Source organism: Phaenicophaeus curvirostris, chromosome 16 (genome assembly GCF_032191515.1).
Source record: "Phaenicophaeus curvirostris isolate KB17595 chromosome 16, BPBGC_Pcur_1.0, whole genome shotgun sequence".
Classification (NCBI taxonomy): Eukaryota; Metazoa; Chordata; class Aves; order Cuculiformes; family Cuculidae; genus Phaenicophaeus; species Phaenicophaeus curvirostris.
This window is the reverse complement of record NC_091407.1, coordinates 2,687,660-2,715,519: the sequence shown is the minus strand read 5'-3', so window position 1 is coordinate 2,715,519 and position 27,860 is coordinate 2,687,660. Positions and strand designations below refer to the sequence as shown.

At 44.7% G+C, this 27,860-nt stretch overlaps 1 protein-coding gene and 1 non-coding gene across 2 annotated transcripts; both read right to left on the bottom strand.

Moving 5' to 3' along the window:
• Positions 1-1,133: 1,133 nt before the first annotated feature.
• Positions 1,134-26,431, bottom strand: POLR3E (RNA polymerase III subunit E). The gene is made up of 21 exons (XM_069870514.1): positions 26,387-26,431; positions 23,202-23,282; positions 22,047-22,097; positions 21,073-21,150; positions 20,197-20,312; positions 19,793-19,875; positions 18,976-19,083; positions 18,453-18,502; positions 18,035-18,154; positions 17,391-17,476; positions 16,313-16,357; positions 16,137-16,228; positions 15,233-15,353; positions 13,561-13,642; positions 12,054-12,113; positions 10,910-11,067; positions 10,553-10,617; positions 8,951-9,447; positions 4,623-4,700; positions 3,979-4,104; positions 1,134-1,975 (listed from the first exon to the last, which is right to left on the bottom strand). Exons 2-21 carry the CDS (start codon positions 23,235-23,237, stop codon positions 1,919-1,921), a joined length of 2,109 nt encoding a protein of 702 aa, XP_069726615.1. The 5' UTR covers positions 23,238-23,282; positions 26,387-26,431; the 3' UTR covers positions 1,134-1,918.
• Positions 26,432-26,509: 78 nt separating this feature from the next.
• Positions 26,510-26,591, bottom strand: TRNAL-AAG (transfer RNA leucine (anticodon AAG)). Its single transcript has one exon. It is a non-coding gene; the product is annotated as a tRNA-Leu (tRNA).
• Between the last annotated feature and the right edge of the window lie 1,269 nt (positions 26,592-27,860).

The following is a 27,860-nucleotide window of genomic DNA, read 5'->3' as shown; positions in this document are numbered from 1 at the left end:
ACACTTGGATCCCCAGCACCTGGAGTTTTGCCCCCATTCCGATATGGGAAAGGAATAACCAGAAATGAGAAGGGCACGACACTTAGGTCACAGCTGCTTTACTGATGATATTCCTCACCGCTTCAGGGGAAGGGGGATCCGCACCTGCTGGACCAGAAGATACGTAAAAGCAATTCAACATTTTTGGTTTAACAGGTCATCCTCGGTGGTTTATGACTGTTGGCTACTTTAGAGCACTTTCATTTATACAAGTTTTGTGCTTTAAAAATATTAAAGTTTTCTAAGACTTCCACAGAACTACTTGATTCTTCTCCCGTGTAACCTCTTGGCTCCCTGTGCCGTCGCTGAGCTCTGGCTGTACTGTACTTTAACACTTCATTGTACACGTTGTGCAATAAAAAACTCCAAGGCTGGGCTCTTCCACAACCTCTCTGGGCTTGGGGCTTTCCCAGAGGGGAGCTGTGCAGACGCCGCTGTAGGTGACTCCCCAGCAGGGCTGTACGAGGATGAGGAGTGCACAGAACGACGAAGGCTGCAAAAGCTGCCTGAACGTAAGACCCCTCCCAGTTATACCGACGTAGTTAATAAACTACATTAGCATACTAATTAAAGTAGAGTTTTAGCAGTTTAAAATCAGATATTTTCCACGGAAATGTGAAATGCCATCAGTATGGTAACAATATTCTTAGCCAATCTTATCTGGATTAACTACCTTAATCTGCTTATTGTAGTGAACGACTCAACTCAGCCTTTTCTGAGCATAAGTAGCTGAAATCAACAGAATCTCCTTGAGCTCCTCATGTGATGGAAATTACAGCAAAGAACATGACCGGTAAAGCCCCTCGGTTCTGCAGCAGGATGGTCCTTATGCTGCACCTGGACTACAATGATAAACCCGGAACACAATGCTCGGTTGCGGTACCTGCGCCCCAGCCCCTCGGCTCGACGGGCACCTCCAGGAACCCCTAAGGACCCCGGTGCAAGCAGACGGAGGTAAAGCACTTCACCACCTACTTCTAACCTCTACCAAAACACTCCTGACCTTATCGTTCCTCCGCGAGCCTTCAGGCTACAAAGGGAGCAGGTGCAGCTTCCGTTTCCTCTCAGACAAACAAGGCGGGGTAGACTCAGCCTTTGAGATAAAATTTTATTAAAAAATTTACACAAAATAGAGGTTTTACATTGCCGTGTGATAACTCCAGCCGGATGCCTTCCAGAGGGTGCGCTCGCTCGCTTACCTCCTTGTACCTGCGTACAGTAATGCAAAAAAACCCCTCAAACCAACCCCACACCACGAAAAGAAATCCTGGGGTCGTTCCCCATCTGGCTCAAGTGTCGGTACCTTTCCAATAACTCACTGCACAGACAACAGGGGAGGACAACGGCTACGTAGAACAGAGCTCAGGGACGGTGAGTTTGTTCCCCCCTCCCTGGCCTGACGTTTCCATGAACACAACTACCGCCTCTTCCCAGGAAAAGGGCTCGAGGGCTGTTGCTGTGCTCCGACTAAAGTACGAGCACCTAGGGATTTAACAAAAACTGGGATGTTTGTAAACAAATTTAATTTATTGGCATTACTTACAAAATAAAATGTTAGACCATGATTTTCCATCATGTCCGTGTCAGTATATGGTTTATTTTTTCATAACGAAACAGAACGAGAATTGAAATACATCAGAAATCCCAGATTAATCAAGCTGCAGACAGGGTCCCATGTTGTCTTCCCGGTTGCTCTCGTGCCCGGGCGGCCACGCAAACAGGGGGGTGAGCGCTGGAATGTCGGTGTCTGCAATGCCCACGGGCCCCCGAGCAGGGCAGATCTGCCCCTCGCTCCCCAGGCCGCAGCCCTTCTCTGCCTCTGCCGCCCGCTGAAGGTTTCCTCTTTCGTCCCGGAGATCCCCTGAAACCACCACCACTGTCAAGACTGCACCGTCCCCTTAAGATACCACATTCCGCCGTAGCTCACACAGCAGTCCTGGGGAGAAAGGGAAAGTCCGTAAGGTCTAGGGAACCCTCGCCCGGCTGCGAGACAATGAATGGGATCATAACACGAGTCGTCTCTCCAGCGCACGAGAGAACGCGAATCCAGAGCGCGAGGTCACCTCCACAAAGCTTCAATGAAGAGGAGAGGACAGGCACAAGAGGGGAAAGGCTGAGAGGCCAAACGACGTAACGGCAGCAAGAAACCAGGGAAGGTGGGGATCGTGCAGAAGGCAGCTCAGGGAAGGCTGCAGGGAGGGGTCAACACAGGCTGAAGCTCAAGCAGAGAGACTGGAGGGAGCAGCAGGATCGGGCTGCAGCGTGAAGGTGCAGCCACAGCTGAAGCCTCTTCAGAGAAAAGGTTCTGGGACAATGAACTGTCAAACCTCAGGCCCGCGCTGCGGCGTCGAGACCACAGCCAGGAGCTCAGCCCGAGGGTTCTCCTGGGGCTCTTTCTATTAGATGAGCGAAGCCTCAGCAAATGGCTTCTTGTTCTTTGGCTCCCACCCTCCCTTTTGGGTAATTCAACACAGGTTTCAGTACTGCTATAGAATGGATACTGTGGAGCTTAAAAGGAAAGAAGTACCTTTTTTAGGACTCACATATTGCGAAAGAACAAATAAGAAATTAAACGTGGGGGCTAGAAAGAGGGTGTGCAGAGTCAATCTGCAGATGCAAAAATACAAACCCTGTCAGCCTGTTCCTCTGTGGTTAAAGACGGAGCACACGCAGGTGGGGAGATAGGAGTCAACAAATCCAATTTCATTCAAAGAGGAGCCCAGCCTCTTGAGGCTTAAAGAAGCCAGAGGATCTTCCTATTTCATTAAGTCACGCTGCTAAATTTTATTTCAGAAGCGAAGATCATTTCACATACTTTTTGTGACAAATGTATTCGAGGCCAAGCAGCCTGACACAGCACGAGGCTGGCTGCACGATGACTTAGTGACTCACATGAAAACATGACCCAGTTTTTTAGGGGAAGGTATTTTTTCTAGAAACAGGTTATCTGCTAAATAGCAAGGCACACGGGAAGCTAACGCCAGTCCACTGTCTAGATGGTCCAGCAGCCCCGATACCTGAGCTCATCTTGACACTGGACAGATCTCCCAAGCCACACGAAACACTGTCCAGCAGGCAGAGACGTCTGAGCTGCTTATAACACTAAGACAACCAGTTTTTTCAAGCAAGACCAGTTTGCTCATTATCACAGCAACAGATCTGTAATTTTTCAAATACACTATTATTCCGTCTGCAGATCCCAATGCAATAAAGTACTTTGGCACCTGTTGAAGTGAAGTGGGTGACAGCGAGCCCAGCAACAAGGATCAAAGTACTACAGCAGCTGGCAACTTTCTACTTAGCCATCCTGCATTGCTTTAAAGCTTGGCATTCATGGCCTGCGCGCTCCCTACTTTATACCTTAAACTTCTTTAGCAAGTAAATGGAGCATCTTCAAAGGTGAAGATGAAAGGATTTGAATAAACATCCCCAATGGAATGTGTTAACTACTACTTTGCCTGCTTATTCTGGCCAGGGGTTTGCTCCGTAGACTGCTGCACGTCCTACTATAGAATGAAATGCGTTTCCTTCTCCGTACGTGGTGCTTGTGCTCCTCAGCCCTAACCAGCAGCAGGTAAATGTGGCGCATCGAGCAGAACCCTCCCGCCTCCGCGGTGTTTAGCTCCACACTATTTAAAAACAGCTCTGAAGTATCACATTTCCCACACTCCATTCTCTGCTGGTCCAAGATGACAAATAAAGATTCGTTGCAATAATAAAAAATAATGAGTCAAAATCACTACTCCTTGGAGGGAAAGAAGATAGAATGAAACAAGCGTATGTTGAAGAAAACAAGCTGAAAAACAGGATTTGTCCACATCCCAACAACTGTTCCATCATCCTTACCATTTGTCAAGTCAAAGTAAAATATGACCCTTTGCTCAAACCAAGCATCACGTGTACTAATTGGATCAAACCCACAAGGGAGCAGAAACTTACCTTTAAGACTCTATCCACCTCCTGCTTGTTTAGATCTTCTCCACATTCCTGACTCAACTGATTGTGGATGACATTCCTACGCACTCGATAATTTTTCGAAAAGATTTCAAGCAAAACTTGGCGATGCTTTAAAAGAAAACGTATCATAAGTACAGAGGGAAGAACAATCATTCCCGTCTTTCTATGTATCAAAACCGTTTGTGCATTAGTCTGTCCAAAACATTCACTGAACTGTAACAATTTCTCACTCTAAGTATAAACATTTAAATCAGGTAACACATTGTTTCTCCGCTGGTTAAGGCTGCAGTACCAAAAGAAAAAAACACAAATGGACTGGATCCTGGTGTGAGGCCTGCAGGGAAGAATCCTTTCTCCTCACGCATTCAAACTCATTTGTATCCCACTGGGCTGTTGTTAGTGATGCGTGTGACCAACATACTGTGTTGTTTCTGTGTTTTGTCAACACAGCAACGATCACCCTGCGAGTAAAGAGCTTCCTCTCATCTGGAAATAGGTTGGTATTGAAAACCGGACTTTTCCAATAGGGAAAAAGGAAAACCACCCGTACTACCTGCTCTACCAATTCCAGAAACACAAATTCAAACAACGCCAAATGCTCAATAAACATTTCTTTTTATCTTTACCTGATCGTAAGTGTCACCAGCTTCCCAAAGTGCATAGACCTTTAGTTCATCTGGCGAAGCAGCAGTCTGCGGAGGAAACTGAGAACAAGAGGCTGTTAAAAATAACCATCTATTTAATGAGTTCTGCTTAATGATTCTATGATACAGCATCCCTGGACACCCATTACTGAATCAAAAACGTCGTTGCCATGTAATGAGAACTGCTGAAACAACATAAGCTCCCTCCTACCCCACCCTCAAAGGGATAACGTTGCTCTGGCCTGCAGCCCCAGGGCAGACACCTTCTCGTGGGCCTGATGACCTCAACAGAAACAACGTCGGTATCAAACCTGTCCTGCTGGCTGATCCTGCAGCACACAGACCCCAAATCACTAATTAAGGGGGTAACTACAGCCCCAGGAATGGAACGAACACCACCGGACCCCAATGCGTGCCTTGATATGCCCAAGCTGTGCATGACTGCAGGCCCACCCCAGTGCATGTCTGGCACACCACCGGCCACTTCGGAGCTCTAAAAGGGATCTGCGGGCACACTGGGATCCCGTGAATGTTGCATGGGTGGAGTTTTGCACTTGTGGAGGGTCAACCACCACGTACCAGAACAATCTCAGGGCTGGGACCTTCAGTGGTATCTCATGGGAAGGTGTCTAGGTTTTCCCTATCAGCAGCATTTGCTTCCAGAGCATCCAAAGCTGCACTCAACTGAGCACCAACTGCTTCGTAGGGTCTTTCTGAAGGTTTTTACATTTACAGTGGCAGGTTTTAGAGAGTCAGGCTCTATCCTGCATTTATCTGCTTCACTGATCCCAAGTCAGCGTTACTGACAAGCACGGTGCTTCTGCTGCATCTATCATCTCTGTTTTGGGGCAGTCCAAAGGACTCCAGAGGACTGAGCACTGATGGACAGTGAGCCAGACTCTTGCTCATTTCAGGCTCCAAAAATGAAGTGGTTGGTTTGGTTGGCTGTTTTTTACCCCCATGTGCCAATCTAGAGAAATAGATGAGTTTTTTTCTGAGGCAGAGGCCTCACACCCCTTCCCACAGGATGGAACACAACTGCCTCCCCTCCGTGCCCTGAATTCCTAAAAAAATAAAATACCATCCATTTGCCTTAACACTTCCCCTTGGAGCAGTGACTAATGAGCAGCCCTGACTTGTCTCTCCCTCTCTGTCACTGACAATTTATTCCTTGCTAACTGCCCAGATGACCTAAATCAATCAGCTATGAAAAGCTAACAAGCCAGTCCTGATTGTTCCAGTGCCGCTCAATCCCGGCTGCTGCTACAAACCCAACGTTGCCTCCCAGCCTCCCTCGCACACCGAAAGGCTTGTGCATTGCACAGCCCTTCCTTTCACGCCCTGCCTCTGATCTTACAGCAAAGGGCAAGAGTTTTCTTCCAGGGGGAGCTGCCTGGTGGGATTAGCAGTTTTGGCTCTCACTTCGGTCTAAATGGCTGGAATAGAACAAAGTTTTACACTTAGTTTGGAGCCAGGATTCAGGTTTATTAGGCTGGGAACACCTGACATAGTTCTCATCTTGTAATACCTCTTGCTTTTGAGGAATAGTATCTCTTGTAAGCTTTCAGCCCAGATAAAATCAATTGCTTCAGCTTCCCTCCAGAAACAAGCTGCAGCAGGAAAGGCGAAACCAGGGCACCGGGAGCACCCAGGCACAAGCTGCCGCACTCTGAGAAAGTCACTCACGCAGAACCAGAGTGCAAACTGCTCCTGCCTCAGCCACGTCTGAAACGCAGCTGTGTTTATCTGGCCGCTCCGCGAGGAAACGGCTTCCAAGCCAACACAATACTTAGTTGGGAAGAAAAGCCCACAGACTCTCCGCCTCTCGTCCAGCCTTACTCCGCGAACTGTCGCAAACACCGCTGCCAACAGCACCCTGCTCGCTCGCTGCTCTCACACAGCCTGTTCACAGGGTGGGAAACGCCACCAGCAGCTCCTCACACAGACACGCTGCTCGTCCACACAGCTTTGCTGTCTTGCCATCCACTCTCCCTTCGCCATTTTATGTTTGTTATCTTAATCTCTCCAGCCTCACCTTGAAACAGCTCTTCATGGCCTTAATTCCCTCTTTAAAGTATTTGCGCTCTGCCCCTTCCTGCTCTAAGCCCCCAGAGCCAGCTGCAGGGCTGCTGGAGATGAATCGCTGCCCCGGGTCCCCAGGGCTGCCACGGTAAAACGGAAGATCTCGGGGAGGAGCCCTCGGCTTTGGGACGCGTCTCACTCCGAGCACGACCTAAAAATAGCCGCTGCCAGGCAGCCTCGCACGATGGATAAACCAGACTGAACGGGGTGAGTCCACCCGAAGAAAACTTATCATCTGGAATAATCCAAGAGAGAAAACACTGATCTTATCTCTCTAGGAACCTGGCATCGTAACTAGCCCAAAAGGCTCACCATAAGCGCAGAGCTGCATTCCTCTCCTGTTACCCCAGCCAGGCAGGATGCCCACAATGTTTACATCATTTCCTGATGCCTCAAAAATATCCTTAAGATCTGGGCAGAGCGTTGCCACTCCATGGGCCACAAGAAGGGAGCCACTTGCAGCAACGTGCTTTCTGAAAGAGGACAGCGTGCAAGCCAAGAGTGTCTTCACCCCCAACAGAACATCATTTTAATTACCTCAGATCATTGATTTTTATCACCAAAGCAGCTTCAATTACAGAGAACTAATGAGCAACGACGAAATTCCACACTAAACAAACCTCCAGGCTTTCCCTGAGCTCAGGCGCTCTCATCAGGTTCTCACAAAATTGTCCAGGGGAAGAATGAAGAAATACCCACGTGTATGAGCCCACGCAGCGCAAAACCAGCCCCAGCCCCTTGGCCATCTGCACAGAGCACCGGGGGGAGGCTTGGGGGCAAGATTTACATTGCTGATAATGATTCAGGCTTGTACAGCCTCCTGTACAAGTTCTCAATTTTTGCAGTAAATTCTGGGTCAGCAGAACTATAACTTGGAGCAGACCTCCAAGCAAGAGACGTTCCAGTGACCACTTCTACACCTCTGCAGGTCTCCTGTGACAGGGTTTTCCAGACAGAAGGAAGTTCCCAACCACCTCTCTCCAGAAGGATTTTATTTTGGTTGGTTTTTGAATAAAGAAATCATCCAACTTCTAGTCCTCACAGCCTTTAAGCACAGAGTGGATGGAATAAATTCCAAAATCCCAATATATCCAAAGCAAACAAACCCCAGTCACAAGTAATAGAGTAGCAATGACCTCAGTTATTTATCATCAGCACGGTGAATGGTAACATTACGCCGTGTACAAAGGAGAGAGCCCAGCTTGTTCTTGGGCAGCTCCAGGCAAACGTTACCCCAGCACCTGGAAGCTGTAAAGGAAGAAGGCAGGAAGCACCAGAATTGGGGGTCTCCCTAGCGGCATTTCCAGTCTGTTACTTGGCTCCCAGGTGCCACAACACGTACTTTGCACAAGACTGAACGTGGTTTTTCTGCCCCGCTGCAGCAAACCTTATTCCTTAGCTGGGCTTAGCTCCCGTGCTCCAGGCTCTCTCTTGTCAGCCTGCCTGCTTCCTCCTGTTTCTGCCTTGCCTGCTCTTCCAAGCAGCTCACACGCCTCTTTTCCTCCCTCCCCAAAGGCAGCTGATTCCCCAGCTCCTTCTGGCTGCAATTGCAGCAGCACTGCCAGATGTCTTGTAAAATTAATTTCCTTTTAGGTTCTTTCCCATGATGCCAAATTCTTTTTCCTTTCCTAAGCAATCTGCCGTCATACAAACCTGGCTCTGTCTCATGCAATCACACACGTAATTTCCATAAAGACAAAGAAACAAAGACATCTCTGCAGAGCCTAGGAGGATAAGGACTGACCCGAGAAACCTGCTGCATACGGTTTTTCGCTTCATAGGTGGCTCTGCTGGGTGTGCTTTGCCGCTCCCAGGCAGTCAATGTCACCTTTGCTCCCCCAACTGCATCCCTGTCCCTGACAGAAGGAGCTTGTGCAGCTCCAGGCGAGCTGATGGGAATCTAGGGTTGCCTTAGATCATGTTAACAGAAGCGAGCTGGGGCAGGGAGTCACTGCAGCCCAACAGCCTGGATGTGAGCAGAAAGTCCCAAAGACAACTAAGCTATATAGCACAGCACAGAACAAAGAAAACAGAGCACAGGGCCTGCCAGAAGCAGGACCCCAGACAAACTTGCAGCAGCTTCAACATGTCCGCTACTGGGTAGTTACTCAGAGCACATCTGTTCTTCCGATCCACCAGCACAGGACACAAACATTTCTCAGCTCAGACATTTAACTGCCCCCGCAATCCCCCCTCCCCAGAGTACACCAAGGGAAAAACATACTTACAGGCACCAAAATCTGTTTGCAGCCAGTGTCCAACACCATGTCCTGTAACATTTTGTCCGAAATGCCACTGAACAGCGTATGTCCTGGAGGCAGACTGGCTAAGTGAAGGTTAAATAACCGTTTAAGCTCACTCAGGGTGAGTACAAATTGTTTCTTAAACGTTGAGGACACAAAAGCCTTCAGTTCTTGGGCTACCCGGTCAATGCGGTCTCCAGGCAAGTGGCCATTCAGAGAGTCCATGGAGTCGTCCTCGGTATGGAGGCCGTTGGCAATGCCGTTGTTCAGGCCCTCGTAAGCCAACGTTTCCATTGGCTCCTCATCACTCACAGGCTCCTCTTTAATGCGGATATTGGAAACGTCCATCTTGGCTGAGGTGTCATTTGATTTCATTTCCGCTTTTTGCTTCTGGAATTCCTTCTCCAGCTGCCCATAGTTCTGCTTGACTTTTGCTTTAGCCATGTTGACCCTTTGCTCCCCAGAAACCAGCAACGGTTGAGCTAGTAAGGAACAAAAGATACTATAAATCTCACCATAACCAGGGCTCCAGTCTTGTAGAATATCTCTTGAAGGGCTCATAGAGAAATAAACTCGGGGAAACATCATCTGCTTGTGAAATCTAAAGCATAAACCCAGTCTGTTAATCATATTTTACTTCAGTTTTGTGGTTTTTTTGGAGGTGGTGGTGTTTGGCTTTTTGAAAGAATAAACATATTGACAACTGTAAACCAGATGCTTGGGAAGGGTGTTTTCCCAACAACTCTGGGGATTTTTTTAGAGCACCACGTGGCTGGTGGGGCTGCAGCAACTGCCAGAGCCAGCACGAGGTCTCGCATAGGTACAGTGAGGAGAGGGAGGGGGTTAACAGCGAACCTGAACACGCTTTTGGCATGAGGTGTACGTTATTAAAGTCTGAGACCCTCTTCTTAGTACGATTACCCAGTGATGGGGAGAAAGGGACAGGAGGGAGTCCTGTCCCATCCTGTGCCTCTTCTCCTGTGTCCTCCCCACACCCAGCTATCCAAAGGTGAAAGGAAAGGTGAGACTGGATTCCTTTGTGAGGAGGCAGCAGAGGAATCTAGTCTCAATGCCAAAGGAGAGGGCTGTGTTTAAGGCAAAAGCATGCACAGCACACACGCTTTTGTCTTCTCTGCTGTTAGATCTGCTAATCCTCTCCAAATAACCCAACATCTAATCCTTCCAATCAGATCAGACACAGGGTATTGAAATGGATTCATATGCTCATTTGTCTGTTCTGCTTATACTCGCCATTGACTCCAGTGTCTGGCAATGAGCCAAATGCCTAATGAAAAATCCCTGGAATCTCAAGTTTTCACCATCTTCTAGGATTATGGAGCAGCTACTTTAATATTCTTCCTGTCATCCAGGAAGAAGGATGACAAAAAGAAGGATGTCAAAAAGAGAGAGCCAAACAATTTCTTCATTAATTGCTCAGCCCTCAACCACACGACAGAGCCCAGTGCAAATCAGGGGAAAAACAAATGCACATTAGCTTGAAAACTGAGAGGTGAGAATTACTTATGCACTTGCCCTGTCCTCTCTACAGGTGCCGCTTACACCCTTACACCTACAAGTTTCATTTACCTGATTGTGCCTCTTGTTTCTTTGGTGTCAAGTGTTCCTTCAAGAGATTATAGACCTTTTCTAATCTGAAAGACAAAGATAAAATATAACAGGACTGTTTCAGTTGTTATGCCTGCACGCAGCCATGCCAGCTTTGGTTATTAGCTAGAACACTCCACTTCTCCAGGGAACCAAGGAACACGAATGACCTGAATGGTGCAGCGACACCCCCACCCCCGGCCCTGCACCACCTGGTGACTGTAAGGGGGGAACTTTGGAAGCAATACAGATGAAATAATCGATCAATATCTACAGAAACTTTGTGCTAGACAGTTCTCTGGTCTTAGGTTATTCCCCAAAATAAAACAAGTTATTTACTTGGCCTGAATGCCCATCCACAGCATATGTTGCCTCTGAACTATATCTGGATGCTTCTTAACAAAGTCTTCATCATAAGGGAGCATGAACTCCCAACCTTTGTTTATTCTTGCCACAGACATGTGCTCTAGGAAGTCTTTCACATCTTCTGGGCAAAGCTAAAAGAAAACACATAAATAATATGGAAGTCAATTTACACAGGACACATGCAGCCACACAGACACGGGCACTGTTCTATGAGACACGAAGAGTTTGGCTGCTTTGGCACGTGCAGGACACCTCCGTGAACACACCCCCAGCTAAGGCAGAGCGACTCATCCTTCTCTGCAGCACCAACACTTTCACACAATGCTAAAAGCACAGCACTTCAGAGAGCGGAGGTGATTCATCACCTGAGAGTCAAACAGCTCACGGCATGTTTTGTGAAGAAAAGGGAGTTTCCAAACTGAGACTCTGTTGTGAAGAGCAGCATCCTGCACAATGTTAATCTTATTTTAGAGCTGCAGGTCAGAGGTGCTGCACCTACACAAACAGAGCTTTTGAGAAGCGCTGGATCTAACATTCCGAAAATAGTTTATGCACATATCGTCAAACTCACACTTTATAATTTTACTGCATTTTAGGGAAATTATTAATGCTTTCTTTAATGTTTCTCATCCATTCGCCAGTTTTAACAGAATATTCGGGTGCTCAAGTTGCTTTAAAGCTTTTATTCAATATTGACAGCTGCCAACTACTGACAGAAGAGTTGTTCTTTTTTAACACACCCAAAGCAGAGCAGCTAGTGAGACTGCACAGCCCTCCCCTGCTTTGGTGCATGACCAGTTAGCTTAATTCACACGGTGTCCAGCTTTCCACTGAAACAGGTAAGAGGACAAGATGCATTCCAGCAGCTCAGCTACAAGGCCAGTCGTATCCTGGGAGCCGTGGTAACTGTAGGAGCTGCTCAAAACTTTTCTAAAAAAAGCAAGCACCTATACCTGTTCCAAAGCAAAGGCATGCCTGGTGAGCCCATCAACAGCAACACAGATGCTGTGAACCTGAGAAAAGGCTTGCAGCAGCATCCACCACCAACCTACAGACAATGCCCTGCACTTAGCACCGACTTCTCATTTAGGAAGGAAAAAAAAAAAAAATCACTCACTTTTGTAACTGCTGCCACTTCCTTTCTCACAACCCAGCGGTCCTGTGTGAACTTCCACATCTAAGAAGGGAAAAAGGAGAAAAACCTAGTAACTGTATTTAGCAGTTGCTTTGCTGAAGTTGTAGTAATGACCCTGTTCAATGATGTTACAAAAAAAAAATGGAAGCCCCATTCTTTTCAAGAATGTGGAAGCAGGTGACTCTTGGCCAGACAGTGGGAAAACACTTTCTGGCCTCTTCTGTCCTCAAATGGCCATGACCACATTACACTTTTTAAGCTAGAACACATTTTCACCATAGATGTAATACAGAATTGCTCCCTATTTCTGAGCCTTATAACCAGACGTTTCACTTTGTCTGAAAACAAGAAATACTGATGCATTCTACCTTCTAACATTTTAACTTTTTCCCTGTTGTAAAGCTAATCAGCACATTACTTGCCTTCGAGATCAACTCAGACCCATCTCTCATGCAAGGTATATATGACATAATTAAAATGAAAATAAATTATCTTTACTCTACCATGTACTTAACTGAGCATAATAATTTCTGGTCCCTAGAACTTTATGCATGACATGTTACCTTATCTGCCGTGTCCTAAAGACTTATGTCACTGGGTGACACCTGAATCCAGGTCTCCATATGGCACTGTCTTGGGCAGACACCAAGACACAATAAAAAGTCAGCTTCAATCATCATCAGTTTTATCTTACACTAGTACTGTAATATCCTTAAAGTCTCTTGTAGAACATGCTCCTATTCAGAGCTAAATCTCATAAACAAACTTTGCAAACAAGGGCAACAGTGAGGTCTAACTGAAAAAAAGCTGAGCACAATGCATTCAGCTTCTCTTTGATGGGGCAGAAGCCATAAACTAAATACGAACTTAGGAACCATTTAGGAACTTAATTTTTTCCGTGGTTGGCGAAAATAAACACAATAGAGAGGTTGTTCGTTTTTACTGTGGTTACGTGTGTGTTTACAAGACCTGTATTCATTTCAACTTCCACGTGCAGCTACTGCTCACAAAAGGTGCCTGGGAACAAAGTCCTTTCACTGATTAGCGGCTCTGGGGAATAAAGTCCTTTTTAAAGATCAACAGTGCAAGCTCAGGGAGCACAAGGCTTACCCACACTGCCCTCCCGAGACCTCACAGTCCTGAGTCCACAGAAATATCTCTGGAGAAACAAGCACTTCATTATCCAGTCCCAGCTCTTCTGTAAGCCCTGCATAGCGAGGGCTATGTGATAGTGGCTCTACAGCATGTTTTAGAAAGGGATGAATACCGTTAATGACAGATGATCTGAACCTGCCAGCCAGCCTCAATGTCAACCTACACCAACACTCCCACGCCAGACTTGTAAGAACACCTTCAGGATTGAAGTACAGATCATTTCTCTGGAGGAAATCCTTACTGCAGGAGAGCAGCAGAGTTTTGCAATGCTGTGGCCTCTTAGCAAACTTCACCTGTGTTTTCTCTTAAAAAACCCAAACATTTTTATACTTACAACAAAGTCTCTCCCTCTACAGAGCACTTCTGCAGGGACTCCACTATGTGGACTAGAAGTATCTTTCGGGTAGAGGACATCACTGTTAATCAAAAAAGAAGATGAAGTAGTTATTAGGTACTCCAGAAAAATGGCACTGGTGAAGATTAACATAACAAACACGTCCTCCCTGTTCTGCAGCTAAACTGCACTTTTACCCAAAGCGTGGTTTTCATTCAAGGAATTAATATTGGTGTAATTACACTAGTGCAAAAAGGCTTACAGCAGCAAAGCATAGCCTTGTGGCTAGCATGTGTGTGCAGCACAGGTACAAGCTCTGCTTTGTTCTTGCACAGCCTATCCTCCCTTGGCTCAGCGTAAACAAGCCCAAAATGATCCTAAGAAATGCTTGGGCTAACCTGGCACGCAGCCTTGAAGGCAGCGTTTAGCCAAAATGCTGAGGTATGGGCGTAAAGGCTTTTTATTTCCTTCCCAGCGATCAAGGTCTTAAAAGAACAATACTACAAAACGTCACGCTTGAACCAAACAGCCCTGAGACCAATAATACCCTGTGTCCTTGTCTGCTTGCGAGGTTAACTGGATGCCACTTGTTAGCATGCTCTCCAAAGCCTCAAGACAACCCAGGTTCATGACCTTGCTCCTTCCCAGGCCAAAGAAATGAGTGCCTGCTCCATTTAAAGCTCTGATGTGTGCACGTGCTTCCCTGTGCCCAGCCATCCCAAACACACATCTACTAGAGATACATATAACCTCCTTGGACCAGTAGCAAAGAATCAGCTATGACATAAAAACTGAATGGTAATATACTGTCTTTTAACTTACTTACAGCTTCCTTCTGCAATGGTGGGAAGGACAGCATGAAATGGCTGGAGGGACAGCAAGGGTTGCTGTAAAAACTGTTCACGTTGCTAATACAGGCCTGCATCACAGTAGCGGAAACAGATCCAGCTAACAGACTTGGACTGGTAGCTGGTGCCACTCATCTTAACACAAAGAGCTATTCCAGAAACTACAATTCTCCACATGCTCCACCCAGGTAAAAAAAAAAAAAAAAAAATCATACTGCACTTTAGGCTTCAATTCCCAGTGGGATGCTTTATCCTAATAAACAGGAGGATGACATAGAATCCATTTCATGTGGTGCATTCAGTGTACTACGCTTGATTTATTAAGCAGGTAATGCCTTCTAGAGGGTAGTTTTCAGCTGACAAGAGCAGCATCCACTGATGAACAGCAAGGTGACTGCACAAAGACCCTTGTTTGACAGAATTTAGCCAAGAAATACTGTAGCTGACATTAGTTTCATTTTCTGTGTTTGTATTTCACACTAATGTCTGAGACTAATTCAGGACAGTCCTCTCACAAAAGAACACGAGTGACGATAACATCAAAAATCTGGCACAATACAAGTGCAAAAAAAAAATTACATCACTGCCCAGCCATAATTTTAGCTGGGGTAGGCACTAAGGTATTATCCTTTAACATCAACCCTCTGCATTTTTAAAATCTGATAGCACTAAAAAGCAATAAACATTAAATCTAGATTTTACAGTACTGCGAGTTAAGAACACAGTTACTATGAGACGCAAGAAAGATGAGTATATAAAATCCATTGTTCTGACCCTCTCCTTAAAGCAGAAAACCATGTCCCTGTAACAAAGACAAGCCATACCTCTTCACCACCCAGTTTCCCTGGACCAGCATTGCCACCTGCTGTATACAGCGGAGAACTGCTGTAGAGTCAGTCCCAGAGCCCAGCAAACTCATCAGATTTGCAAACGGCATAACCTTCACTGAAAGGCAAAACGCACACATGATTAAGGGTTTCCTCCGTGCACATGATAGAGACATACATTTATAAATCCAGGATACTATGATTTATGTCATGGTCAAAGCTATATCTTAGAAAAACCCCAAACTCCAAGTTCGACCATGTGCTCCCTTGCGCTACAGTCATCAGCTGTTCTAAAAATATCTGCTAGCATTGCACCAAACTTAATTAGCTTAACTGGTGCCAAATTAATGTATAAATAAAATTAAAAAAACCCCCAATCTATGCTTCTGGCAACAGTTGGAAACAGAGATACCTAACACAGGGAGTTCCTGAGGCAAAGTTCTCAGGATTTGCTCTCATCAGGTAGTAACTTGGAAGGTACAAATGCAATTCCTAGATGACATTTATGAAGTACTACTGAAAATTTCCCAGAAAATGCTGAAGCGCAGCTTGTTGCATTAACCTTAGGATTCACGCTCAGACCCCACATTCTGAGAGACACCTGATGAAACAGATGAGTCCATAAACCTATCATGAGATTAGAAATTATTACTATCATTATCATGAAAGTATAAGCCGACTGCAAACATACATATCAGCAGTCAGATCTGCTGTTAGTGCTCTTCACTGCACAGCAGATCTTCTTAAGGAAAGGCTCACGATGTGGATTCTTCACAGAATCAGGGCGCCAGACACACTGTCTGGTAAGGTGACAGAACTGGTACTACTAGGGAAAGGTACCTTATCTGAGGCAATTAGAAGCCAAAAAGTAAAGTGCAAATGTATTACAAAAGCCACAAACCATTCTTCATCAGGATCTTAATCTGATCGGCAAGGGGTAAAGTTCTCAGCTGGGCCATAGACAGCACGTTGCTCGGAGCCACTGGTTTGTCACTGCCAATAAACAAGCATATTTGCAGCTCATGTAACAGAGCATCCAGCCAATATGGACTTTGAACATTCTGTACAAACACTTACTTCTCTTCCTCTACGCTTGGAGGCATCAGCATCATTAAATATTCACTAGAATAGAAGAAAACACATCCTTAAAATGCTTGTCTTGGGACTTCCCAGGTTTAAGTACAGTTATTTCTTGCTTAGAGCAATCCTGCTTGTACGAATCTACAAAACAAACATTAGCCTGAAAAGAGAGCTCCCTGCTTCCTTTCCCATCTTCCTCTGTGAATTCAATACTAGTAAAACCTACTGACGTTCATCTGCCCAAAGCAAAGGTATGAAATAAACAGGAGTCAGAATGCCAGCTCTTCTGTACAGAAGAGGTGTCCAAAGGTACTGCAAGAGTAAATACATTAAACGCGGGTGCCCTGACACAGCAGTTAAGAGGCCGTGTGAAGCCCTGCAGGCAGAGAGAATCAGGCCAGCAACAGGCAAGAAGTCTTTTCCACCCACGGAATTACCAGTGTCTGCGAGGAAAGAATCAATATCAAAGACTTCTCAGAACACCTAACACTATTCCACTGAGATATCAAATGTTAGAGAAAAACACACCCACACCATTAAACAGTCTGCCACTTTCCTATTAACTGGGCCATGGTCGTACCAGCTTACAGCGAAGCATTAGGATTGACTGCATCGTGGGGAGATTCCTGTACAGCTGCAATCACCAACAGACAAAATCAAATGAGTTTTGTAGTTCCAGTTGTCTTTCACGAATCATATAAGAAGGTTCTAGAAGACTTGCTAACAATGGAAGTTATTGGCCTTTGAGTTTTACTTCATTTTAACCAGAAGGAACTTTTGTTTTACTTTTCCTTTACAGTATTCGCAGTCCCAATACTGCAGGGTTGTGATAACATACAAGAGGCTACAATCCCGAATGAAAACAACTAGTTTTAATCTCAGAGTACAGGGAAACAAAGAAAGCAGCCCAAATAAGTTGAAGGCTAGTTTGCTTCTGTGTTTTTTAAACAACTCAATTTTTATCATGTATAGGATTATCTAATATCAGATTTCTAAAAAAATATACCCATGTATTACTCTGAAAACAATCCAAACAAACTACTGCAATTTCTGCAGAAAATCATCAAACCATTACCTGGGAGACTTAATTAATTCCGTGTTTTCAGCAAGGCCATGACCTTGACTAAACAAATACTGGCGCTCGTGTTCAGAACGGCTGTCCTGGGGACAAGGGAAAAGCAAGTCACTACAACACACTGAAAACATACGAAATGCTGGATTCCTCATTCCATACAGTCACCACCCTGTCACTACTGCACCATTCAAGTGTTCCACCTCACTAACGTGATGTTCAGCTTTCACTTTCTTGAACAATGTTCATGTGATGTGGGAACACTTCTGTTGCTATGACTTTGAAATCTCCTGACAGACATACACGTAGGGCAGATAAAAGGATTTCTGACACTCAGCTGATTGAGTTCCCCAGGTCTTTTATAAAGTCCAGTTCATAATCCAAAACCTGAGTGGTTCTTGTACTTGGACCCCTATATGTTTGTTCAGCTCACAGTTTTATACCTTTTCCAGCGTGGAGACCCCAAAGCATTATCCAGCAGAGGAGGTACAGAGCGCTGCAGGGTCTGTTCAAGTCTACAGACCTACTTTTCTTCATTGTCTTTTGACGATTCCCCCAATTCCCATGGGCCCAGGTTTAAAAACAGTGCCAGAACTGGCTGAGCCTTCAGGCCCAGGTGACCTCCTCAGCAGCCATCACACACCTACCTTCAAGCCATAGTAATGAAGATGAACCCAGTGCTCTTCTGCTTGTCTCTTCTGCAGAAACTCATAGGACTGAACACGTCGTTGACGAGCTTGTTCGGTTTCAGGGCGGGAGAATCGTACCTAGAAAATTCGGGGATTGTTACATACAGCCCCAAAATCCTTGAAATAAAACACCTGCATTAGTTACTTGGTATCTAAGTAACAGAAGCTTGGGACTCTAGTTCAAATTAATCACCCCTTGTTGTCAATGCCATCTTTATGCTCGTGCAACAACTGCAAGTCCATCTTGCTTCCCCCCTCCCAAGACCGCAGTCTTCAGGACTTGCTGAGGTTTTCTGTCCTTTTATATAGGTGTGAATTGTCACACTTCCTTGTGAATTGTTGCCTGAACTATCATAAAAAGGAAATTTGGACATACAGTAATTTGCTTAACGTCATCTTCAGCTTCATCCTGGGATGAATCACCACCTACCAAAAACCACAACACAATAAATACATCACTGCAGTAAAAAGGCCAAAGCAAATCTGTAACTATTTGAGGGCTCATGCAGTCAGAAACTGGTACTAGGAGCTACAGGGGTTGAATTCCAGCTTACCAAACTATGCAATGACAGCACAACATTGCTCCTCTGATAGGAGACAGTGTTTCCATGAGCTTTGCAGTGCAACTTTGCAGTGGCAGTGGTGACACACTCCTTACTGCTGCCCACTGACACTACCCACTCCTTCTACGCCCCTGCCAATGCCCCAAACTGTGCCCACAGAAGTATTTATACAGCTACACTGAAAATAAGACCAATGAAACCATCTGAGAAATGGCCTTATAATCTGTATGTTGTTATAATAAACACCTTCAGTATATAATGATTCTTATCAGTAAAATTATACAGACAACTTGAATCTCATCTTCCAAAAGAACACAAAATTCACAGAGCATTTACCTTCATTAGCAGCTTCTCTCTCTCGGTGCTTTGCATCAGCCTTGTCCAAGTAGGTGAAGCTTGGCCTCAGCTGAAGAATTCCATGTAGTGGAGTCAGGTGTAGTTCACCTGAAAAAGAGAATTAACATTGGTTAAAACTATTTTTTTCCCACTGCACAAGGACAGCACTTTTCATTATCTCCCCATCTCTGCAAAGGCACAGCTTCCATTTAACATAAATATTTAACACAGTAAAATGTAAAAAGAGATTGAAGTGAAAAACTCATCCAGCACTCAGGATTTCAAAGGAGGGTGAAGGACCAAAACCTATTTCTGTTATTTTCCTTTTTGTGTTGAAATCAGATCTTGTAGAGAGCCACCTCCTGGCTCAGACCTGACCTGTAGTTCAGGAGACTCATAGTAAAATAGTCATCACTGAAGACAATCAATTTTATCTCTAATGATCCTCAGATAAAAACTGTGATGGCATTAGGAGACAAGAGAGGGGCAAAAAATGTTGAACGGGAAAATTAAACAGACACAACTAGATTCATACAACAGCATAAATGACAATGATAAATTTACGCTACAAATGTATATTACTTCAGGCCATCATGCCCTGGAGGCATCTACAAACCCACAGTGTTCTGATAAAATATTTACAATTTTGCTAGACTTTCTCAAGGTCTCTGAGGGCATGGATAAGGAAAAAAATTTCTTTCTTTAAAGATGCATCAGTCAATTAAAACCCAGGCTAAAAAAAGAACAAACCAGGTCTTATTTTAACCCTGATATGGGCATATTTCACTGATGTGAGGGGTCAGCAAGAGAAACTTACCTTTTTTATAAACAGCAGCTGCATAGCGGGAAACGTTACTCACAGCTTGTGAAGAGCAGAAAGTTTGCTTGTCCATCAGCTTCCTGCAGACAGATGAATGCTGTGAGATTGTATTCTACAGTAAATGTGGCATATGGCTCTTAAAGGTTTGAAATCACTAATTCTCAAAATGGAATATGAACCACTGTAGCAAACATATATACTTGTATTTCTGTTTGCGATAAAGAATTCATGACAGATCCCAAAAAACAGAGGTTACTTCCAAGAATTCTTGCTATGTAAGTGTCCAAAGCAACCCCCAAGCATGTGCTGCCACTTGTTGTCGGCTTCCCCTGAGGCCCTGCTGGTCAAACATCTACCTACGTCCACCGCAAAAAGCAAATGAAGGCAAAGAGGACACCTACGAGGAATAGGTACTTGTTTCATCTGTACATGTGCCATCTACATTGAGAGCAATCTGTTCTCCTTTGCTGCGACAGTAGTTAGGATTCAAAGTATCAATGGCCATTTCAAGTTCAACCTAAACAACAAGAAAGGAAAGACAGCTGATTCCCATGGCAGAACCCCAAATATATAAATTAAAATTCAGTTCCCCGCCTTGCTAACGTTTCCATAGTTTTACAGCAATTTTAAATACATAAGCAGCATGACTCAAACCCACAGGGCAAATCGTATGCATAAAGTTGAGCACATGAGGGTTTTTGCAGGATGGGGATGTTTTAACAATTGCCTAGAAAATATAAACTCCCATGGAAATGAATGAGAACGCAGAGAAATGAAGAGTTCTTGAGGCAGCCCTGAAAAACAGCTTTGTTTTGCTGGATACCTTCCACTACATTATCAGTCTAGTTTACTTGTCAGTGAAGAATCTCTCCAATTTAAGGTATATTTCCTTTTAGTTTGGGTACCAAGCAGTATAAAGTAAGTATGTCCTCTTTGGAGGCAACCCTTTTGAGCACTGTAAAGACCTTATAAATCAAGCTTTATTAGCACATACAGACCAAATCACCATTAGTAAATACGTTTCCCTGAGTGACTCTATTTTATATTAAATGAGTGTCTTTTCCATCATGACTTTAATTCCTCTCTTTATAAACTACTCAGTCTAAATTTTGCTTTACAGACACAATGAAACTCTATCCCATACCTCCGAGAACAAATATCTCATCCTGCAAGTAGTTGCAACGTTATAACAGCTTCATAGCACAATGTGCTTTTCCTAAGCACATTCTGCACAACTTAAAACAACTTGTACAGACTGGACTCAAGTGTTAACCAACCTTTTGCTGCTTTGGTTTTATCTTCGCAGATAAATGTGTGACATCGTCATACGTCATGGAAGCTGGACGAATAGGATACTGGAAAACAAACCCATCTTATAAATCCCTCTTCATTTAAAGATCAAAGAACTTCACAGAAATTACCTTGATTTTCTCTGTCTTATCACACGTAGATCAATAGCCAGATGGATACAAGACATTAAGAAATAAAACTGACTGACTCATGAGTCATCAGGAGACTTGGGAGTATGACCTAGGAAATCTCTTGCTTTCCCTTCGGTCCTCTGCTTTCATCACTACACCCCATCCTGCCCCTCACATGCCACAATAAACTGTATAACACAGGAAACCACACATTAGTCTAGCAGAAAAAAGAAGTGTTACAAGCAATTAAAACCCCACCCCTCAGCATTAACTCTCTGGACAGTTATTACCTAGAAGTAAAATATCTGCGGGTTTATACAAGTAGTGTTAGCTTACAGGACACATACAGCTGATCAGGACACCAGACCCAGGGTCAGCTGTGTGGGAATCTCTTCTGTTCTGTTTAGGAAAGCTTGTTAAGTTTTGTCTCCACAACATAAGGGGGCTCTGCTGGTAACTTGCACTAATTTATGAACACTGATGACATTTTAAATAGGGCCAGTCCTAAAGAAATATTTGTTCAGTAAAGATGGCAGAAATTGGCGATGACAGAAGATGGGTAAGAGACTGCAGATTTATCCAAACCACAATAAAAAGACACCGTCTACTAAAAGCACTCCCTTAGGGTGGTTAAAGGGAGTGATTTAATGAAAAGCCTGTGCCATAAATGACCCCCTATTTCTGGGCAATGATTTAATACTAAATATGTCAACTGACTCAGACCCAAATAGGCTTGCCTATATCCAAGATCTTGGCAGGCTGAAGCAGTAGTATCGCTCTTTGAATTTATTTTAAACAACCTATCACTGCAAAAAAGTTAACTGAAATACCTGAAACAGATACAGCTTCTCCAGTAGACTTCTGGCCAGGAACACGTCAATCTACACAGCAGAACAAATAACTTGAATCAGACGCCAGCTGTTAATCAACGGAGCCTTAGACAAAAGTACAATCCCTAGAGCTCAAATACTAACAATTTCAGCTTTTCATTATAAACTCTAACACGGAACACATTCATGACTCTCTTGTCAAAGGCCTCCTCTCTGCTGATTTCGCATGAAATTCTGCACACAAAAAACCCCACTATGATAAGGCAGCAGACTGTGGCTCTAGCTGTGTTTCTTCTCTCTAAGGAAACTTGGCAGACAAATCTGAAATCAAAGAGGAAATTTTTTTCCAAGGGGCTGAAGTGAGCCTGTTACCACAGTTATAGAAAGAGGAGGAATTTCCGTCTTTGGCAGGATGACTGAAAGGCAACTTCATTACTAGTATTTTGTCACAAAGTCTTTCTAAATTAGACTAGGAACACTCACATCCCAAATCTGATTCAATATTAGCATTTTGCCACCAGCACTGAAAATCCACAGATGTTTCATGAATATCACACATGGAAGCTGCCATTTTAGATATCTGTAGATATACTTCTGACAATTCCCACTCCTTTTCTCCTTCTTATGAGCTTGCCCTTCCTTATGTTTCTGGTGTGTAAATTCAGGCATAAAGTGAACAGGGCACTGTGGCTACTCTTTGGGGTAGAGCGGTCGTTTAAAGAAGTCCAGAATTAGAAAACAACCGCTTTAGCGGAACACGTGAAACATCTTACCTACATATTTAACAGATATTAACTCAAAGCCATCCCAAGTTTTACAGCTCTCAATGATATGCAACAGAGTCACTGGAAATACATTGTGGTAAAAGCAAGTTCCCCCCCCCGAAAGTTTCTCTTCTGACATGGGAAGGTGACAAGGGTGAAAAGCTTGAGCTGAATCTGCCAAGACAGACAGCACAACTTTGGCAAAACAGCTACCCTAAGCCGTATACTTGGCCCACACAATATATTTACTTGCACAGAGCAAGCCATTGGTCATAAGACACAATCACTGATATTAAGGACACATTGTTTCAGCTATGTAAGAACACTGGGAACAATAATAATAATAATAATAGCCTTATGTACTGTCACTGCTGCCACAATACACTTTTACCTCTTGTATAATTGGATCATCTTCCTCATTTGCCATGCTAGGATACGAAAAGCTTTTTATTGGCTTATTCCTTGGCACAACCTGAAAGAAAACCAGCAATGTTGTATGAGTCATTACATCTGTACCACGTACCACATGTATTTGTTCAAGTTAACTTGGTTCCTTGCAGTGGTCACCTGCTTAGTCCGTTTTTCAAAGGAATGCGTGTGTTTGCAGGATCAGGTCCCTAAAACTCCACAACCTTGACATGACTGCCACCAAATTTAAGAGACAAGCAAACATCTCAAAATAGGTACAATCTTTTAACTTTTTGAAAGCCAGCAGTTATGTAAGAAGGAGAGCATCTAATCAGTGCTCTACGGAGGGAAACACAGGCCTTTTGCACTTGCATGAAGTATGTATTTCACATACTGCATAACAACGACTCGGAGACAGCAGCTGGTTTTCCAGCCAGCACATCTAGAGTGGCCTGGCTGGTCAGTCAGCACGTCTGAGCTCTGACACTGCCAGACAGTTCACTAGCTTCCGTTCTCGGAATCCCTTGAAAGCAGGTAATGGAGAAAGCTCGCAGCTGAAGAGCTGCAAGAAGAAGAAAGGCTGTGTAAACCCTGCTCTTCGGATCAGACAATACTCCCATTTGTGAATGTGCTGACCTTGATTTCATTTTCCTGACATGCTGCAGCCTTTTCTTCTGACCTGCTACTCTTCAGACTGTATTGCTATAGGAGAGCTCCAAAATACACTCCCCGGCCTCTCCTGCAGTCCCTTGAAATCACCAGAACAACAGATTTTAATTCCTAACTAAACTGACTCCAAAGAAAAGACGACTCTGATATTGACTGGGGACCGGGTGCTCTACAGCAGAGTCATCATGTTCAGCGCTGGAGTCAGTGCCATGCCTGGTTCAGACTTTTGAATAAAAAATGATCCCTCAGCTAAAGCAACAAAACAAATCAAACAAAAGGATTTACAAATTATTTGTGATGCCATTGCAACAATGTCAATTGGTCCAGATCATTTAAGACAACATTAATCAGGCAGTACTGGTCAAAACAGGTGTAAAAACCCAAGACGTCTCACAAACTAACCAAGGAAAATCTTAACACCAAAGGTGACCAGACAAAGAAAGAACATCTACATCTGAGGACTCTCCTTTACTGTCTTCTACTCCCCGATGTCAGCTCATTTCTTTGCTGAACCTCCTACAGAGGAAGAGAAAGAGGCAGCGCCCAGATCAGCTGGCAAATAGAGAGGCTAAAAGAGAAGGAAGCCAGCATCCATGTCACATCCAAAACAGTGGCATTTTTTTTTTAAAATACACATGCCATCACACAGTTTAAGCAGCTCAGTATATCTCAAAATACGTGCAGGCCTCTCAAAACATCACGCTAATATACACACAACTATTTAATAAACCCTGCAGAGAGGCTGGATAGGATTCTGGATAGGAGTGTCACTACACTGGCTGTTTTCCATTCAGGGAACACCTCTGGTTTGCTTACTCTGTTTCTGCCATTACACCTACAAACATAAGCCTGTAATTTTTTTACATGCCAGCTTATTCCTTCTCTCCTGAGAAAGTTATTCAATTTCCCAGAGAGAAATTAAGATTCCCTGGGATAAGGAGAGAAACTTAGCCTGAAGCACCTGGTCTCTCGTCCCTTATCTAACTCTTTTTGTGAATCCAGCATCAGTACACAAAGGAAATGTCATATAACAGAGATTACATTTTTTCTTACTCATTTAAGGATAAAGAGTGACTACAGTTCCTTTTACTGGAGCATTAGACTGACAGATCTATAAATAGGAAGCAGTGTGTCCCAGCCCAATTTATACTACTTGTGCAACTAGAAGGAATCTTCTGAATCAGAATGAAGCCTTCACTGCAGGCACGTAGACATGATTCTTTGCCTACAGTATACATACATATATATATATGGTGGTGTTCTTTTCTATGTTTGTCACATACACTTATATATATTACACCACAAGAGTAAGAGAATGGAATTATATATAATGAAACAGCAAATGCAGTCAGCAGTTTCATGTTTCATAGAATCATAGAATAACCAGGTTGGAAGAGACCCACCGGATCATCGAGTCCAACCATTCCTTTTGGCACAATTGTTTTCTTTTAAAAAGGACTTTCCTTTAAGGCGCACATCAATATTAATGCAAGTTATTTGTATGAATCATTAAACTTTAGAACTTGCAAGAGGGCAAGAGAGATAAATCTTCTCATTTTTCCTGTAATGCAACCAATGCTAAGACCGATACCACTCGTTAGCTACCCATAACATCATCAATTTAGAACCAATGAAGAAAAATATTGTGGCTAAAGAACTGTAAAAATCAGCGATGATATAACTGAATCTACCTCTGAGTCTAAGCTTAGAAGAGCATTTGGGTACTAGAGTTACCTTTTTTTTATTACCAAAGATTTTAATATAACTGAAAGAAGGAAAATTGCAAATCTGCACGTCATCTGATACAGACTATTCAGCGAGGCCTGTGAGAAAGGCTCCAGCTTGAGCCTACCAGCAATAACAGACCCCAGAAGAGCCAACAATGAAACTCTGTTGATAATAATATGAATATTATTCATATATAATGACGCAGTGCAGGAAAGGCCAGGAACTCACGCAACATTAGAGCCTTAAAGCCGAGGTAATGAACCAGACGAATGGGAAAAGTAATATTCCAGTAAATTTTGCTGCTGTAATTCCCTCTGGCACCTGGACTTTCTTCTGCAGGGGGGTCTCACAGCCCCAGCAGCGATCCTCTAGCTCAGGCGGCCCACGGGAGCTGCAAAAAAACCCTTGATAATCAGTTTTGACCCAATTTTTCGCTTCATTTTCCCCTCTGCTGGGTCTGCCGGCAGCTTTGCACAGTCATCTTCTGGAGGCGGCACGGAGAGGGCTCCCCCGCACCGGGCCGGAGGGGCCACAGCACCGCATCTTCAGGATTTTTCAGAGATTATGCGTGAATGGTTAATTTTTTAATTTCAGAGCTCAATTTTAAGGGAAGGAAGCGCCAGGCCTGTCCCACAGGGGCGGTGGGAGCGCTCCCCGGGGCAGCTCTGGCACTCGGTCCCCTTCCCTCTGGCAGAGGGAAGGGGACCGAGGGCAGCCCCAGGCCTGCAAGGAGACAGAGACAAGCGAAAAAAAAAAAGAGTCTGCGGGTACCTGAGGGCGGCGCTCAGGCGGCGGCCATGTTGGCGTCGCGGCGGCACGTGGGGACGCGGCCCTCCTCCTACCCACAATGCTCTGCGGCGGCGGGGCGGTAGAGAAATAAAGAAAAGGAGTTACTGGCAGCGGTGGGATTCGAACCCACGCCCCCGAAGAGACTGGAGCCTTAATCCAGCGCCTTAGACCGCTCGGCCACGCTACCGGGATAGCAACACGTCTTCCATCAGCGCTTTTCATCCTATAGAATCATAGACTCATAGAATAACCAGGTTGGAAGAGACCCGCCGGATCATCGAGTCCAACCATTCCTATCAAAATGGGAATGGGAATTCTGTAGTTGTGGCAGGAGAGGGGGAAAAAACATCATGGGAAAGACGTGGATCGGGGGGAGCTGGTCCAGCACAAAAATGAGCAAAGCCCTGAAGCATCTTCCTTCTGAAGAGACACTGAGAGAGCTGGGGCTGCTCAGCTTGGAGAAGACTCTGAGGAGACCTTATTGTGGCCTTTCAGTAAAGGACGCTTGTAAGAAAGATGGGGAAAAGCTTTTTAGCAGGGCCTGTAGCAATAGGACATGGGACAATGGTTTTGCACTAAAGGAGGAAAGGTTTAGATGAGCTATCAAGAAGAATTTTTTTACTCTAAGCCTGCCTGTCCCTGCCACGCCAGCTCTTCCCAGTAATGCTGGACAGGATCCACCAAGAATCATAGAATCATAGAATAACCAGGTTGGAAGAGACCCACCAGATCATCAAGTCCAACCATTCCCACCAATCTCTAAACCATGTCCCTCAGCACCTCATCCACCCGTCCCTTAAACCCCTCCAGGGAAGGGGACTCAACCCCCTCCCTGGGCAGCCTCTGCCAGGGACCAATGACCCTTTCTGGGAAGAATTTTTTCCTAATGTCCAGCCTAAACCTCCCCTGGCAGAGCTTGAGGCCATTCCCTCTCGTCCTGTCCCCTGTCCCTTGGGAGAAGAGCCCAGCTCCCTCCCCTCCACAACCTCCTTTCAGGTAGTTGTAGAGAGCAATGAGGTCTCCCCTCAGCCTCCTCTTCTCCAGGCTGAACACCCCCAGCTCTCTCAGACGCTCCTCTTGTTCTCCAGCCCCCTCACCAGCTTCGTTGCTCTTCTCTAGACTCGCTCCAGAGCCTCAACATCCTTCTTGTGGTGAGGGGCCCAGAACTGAACACAGGATTCGAGATTGCAGAGATTGCAGCCGTGCAGTCTTGCTAAAAATTTCATTCACTGCCTACAAGTGCTGAGGAATAACGGCACACGTGTAAGCACGTGGGATCCTTCGTTGCTGCTGCAGTTTCACACTCTAAGTTCTCTGCCTTTTCAGAAGGATGCAGGGCTTTTTTTTGAGAACACAGGGAGCTGACCCTCCTCCACGGTCCTGTCTTTGCAGAAATGCAGGGGAGGTTCAGGGAGGAGAGAAGGTAAGCAGACTTGAACTGGCTCCACACAGAAAA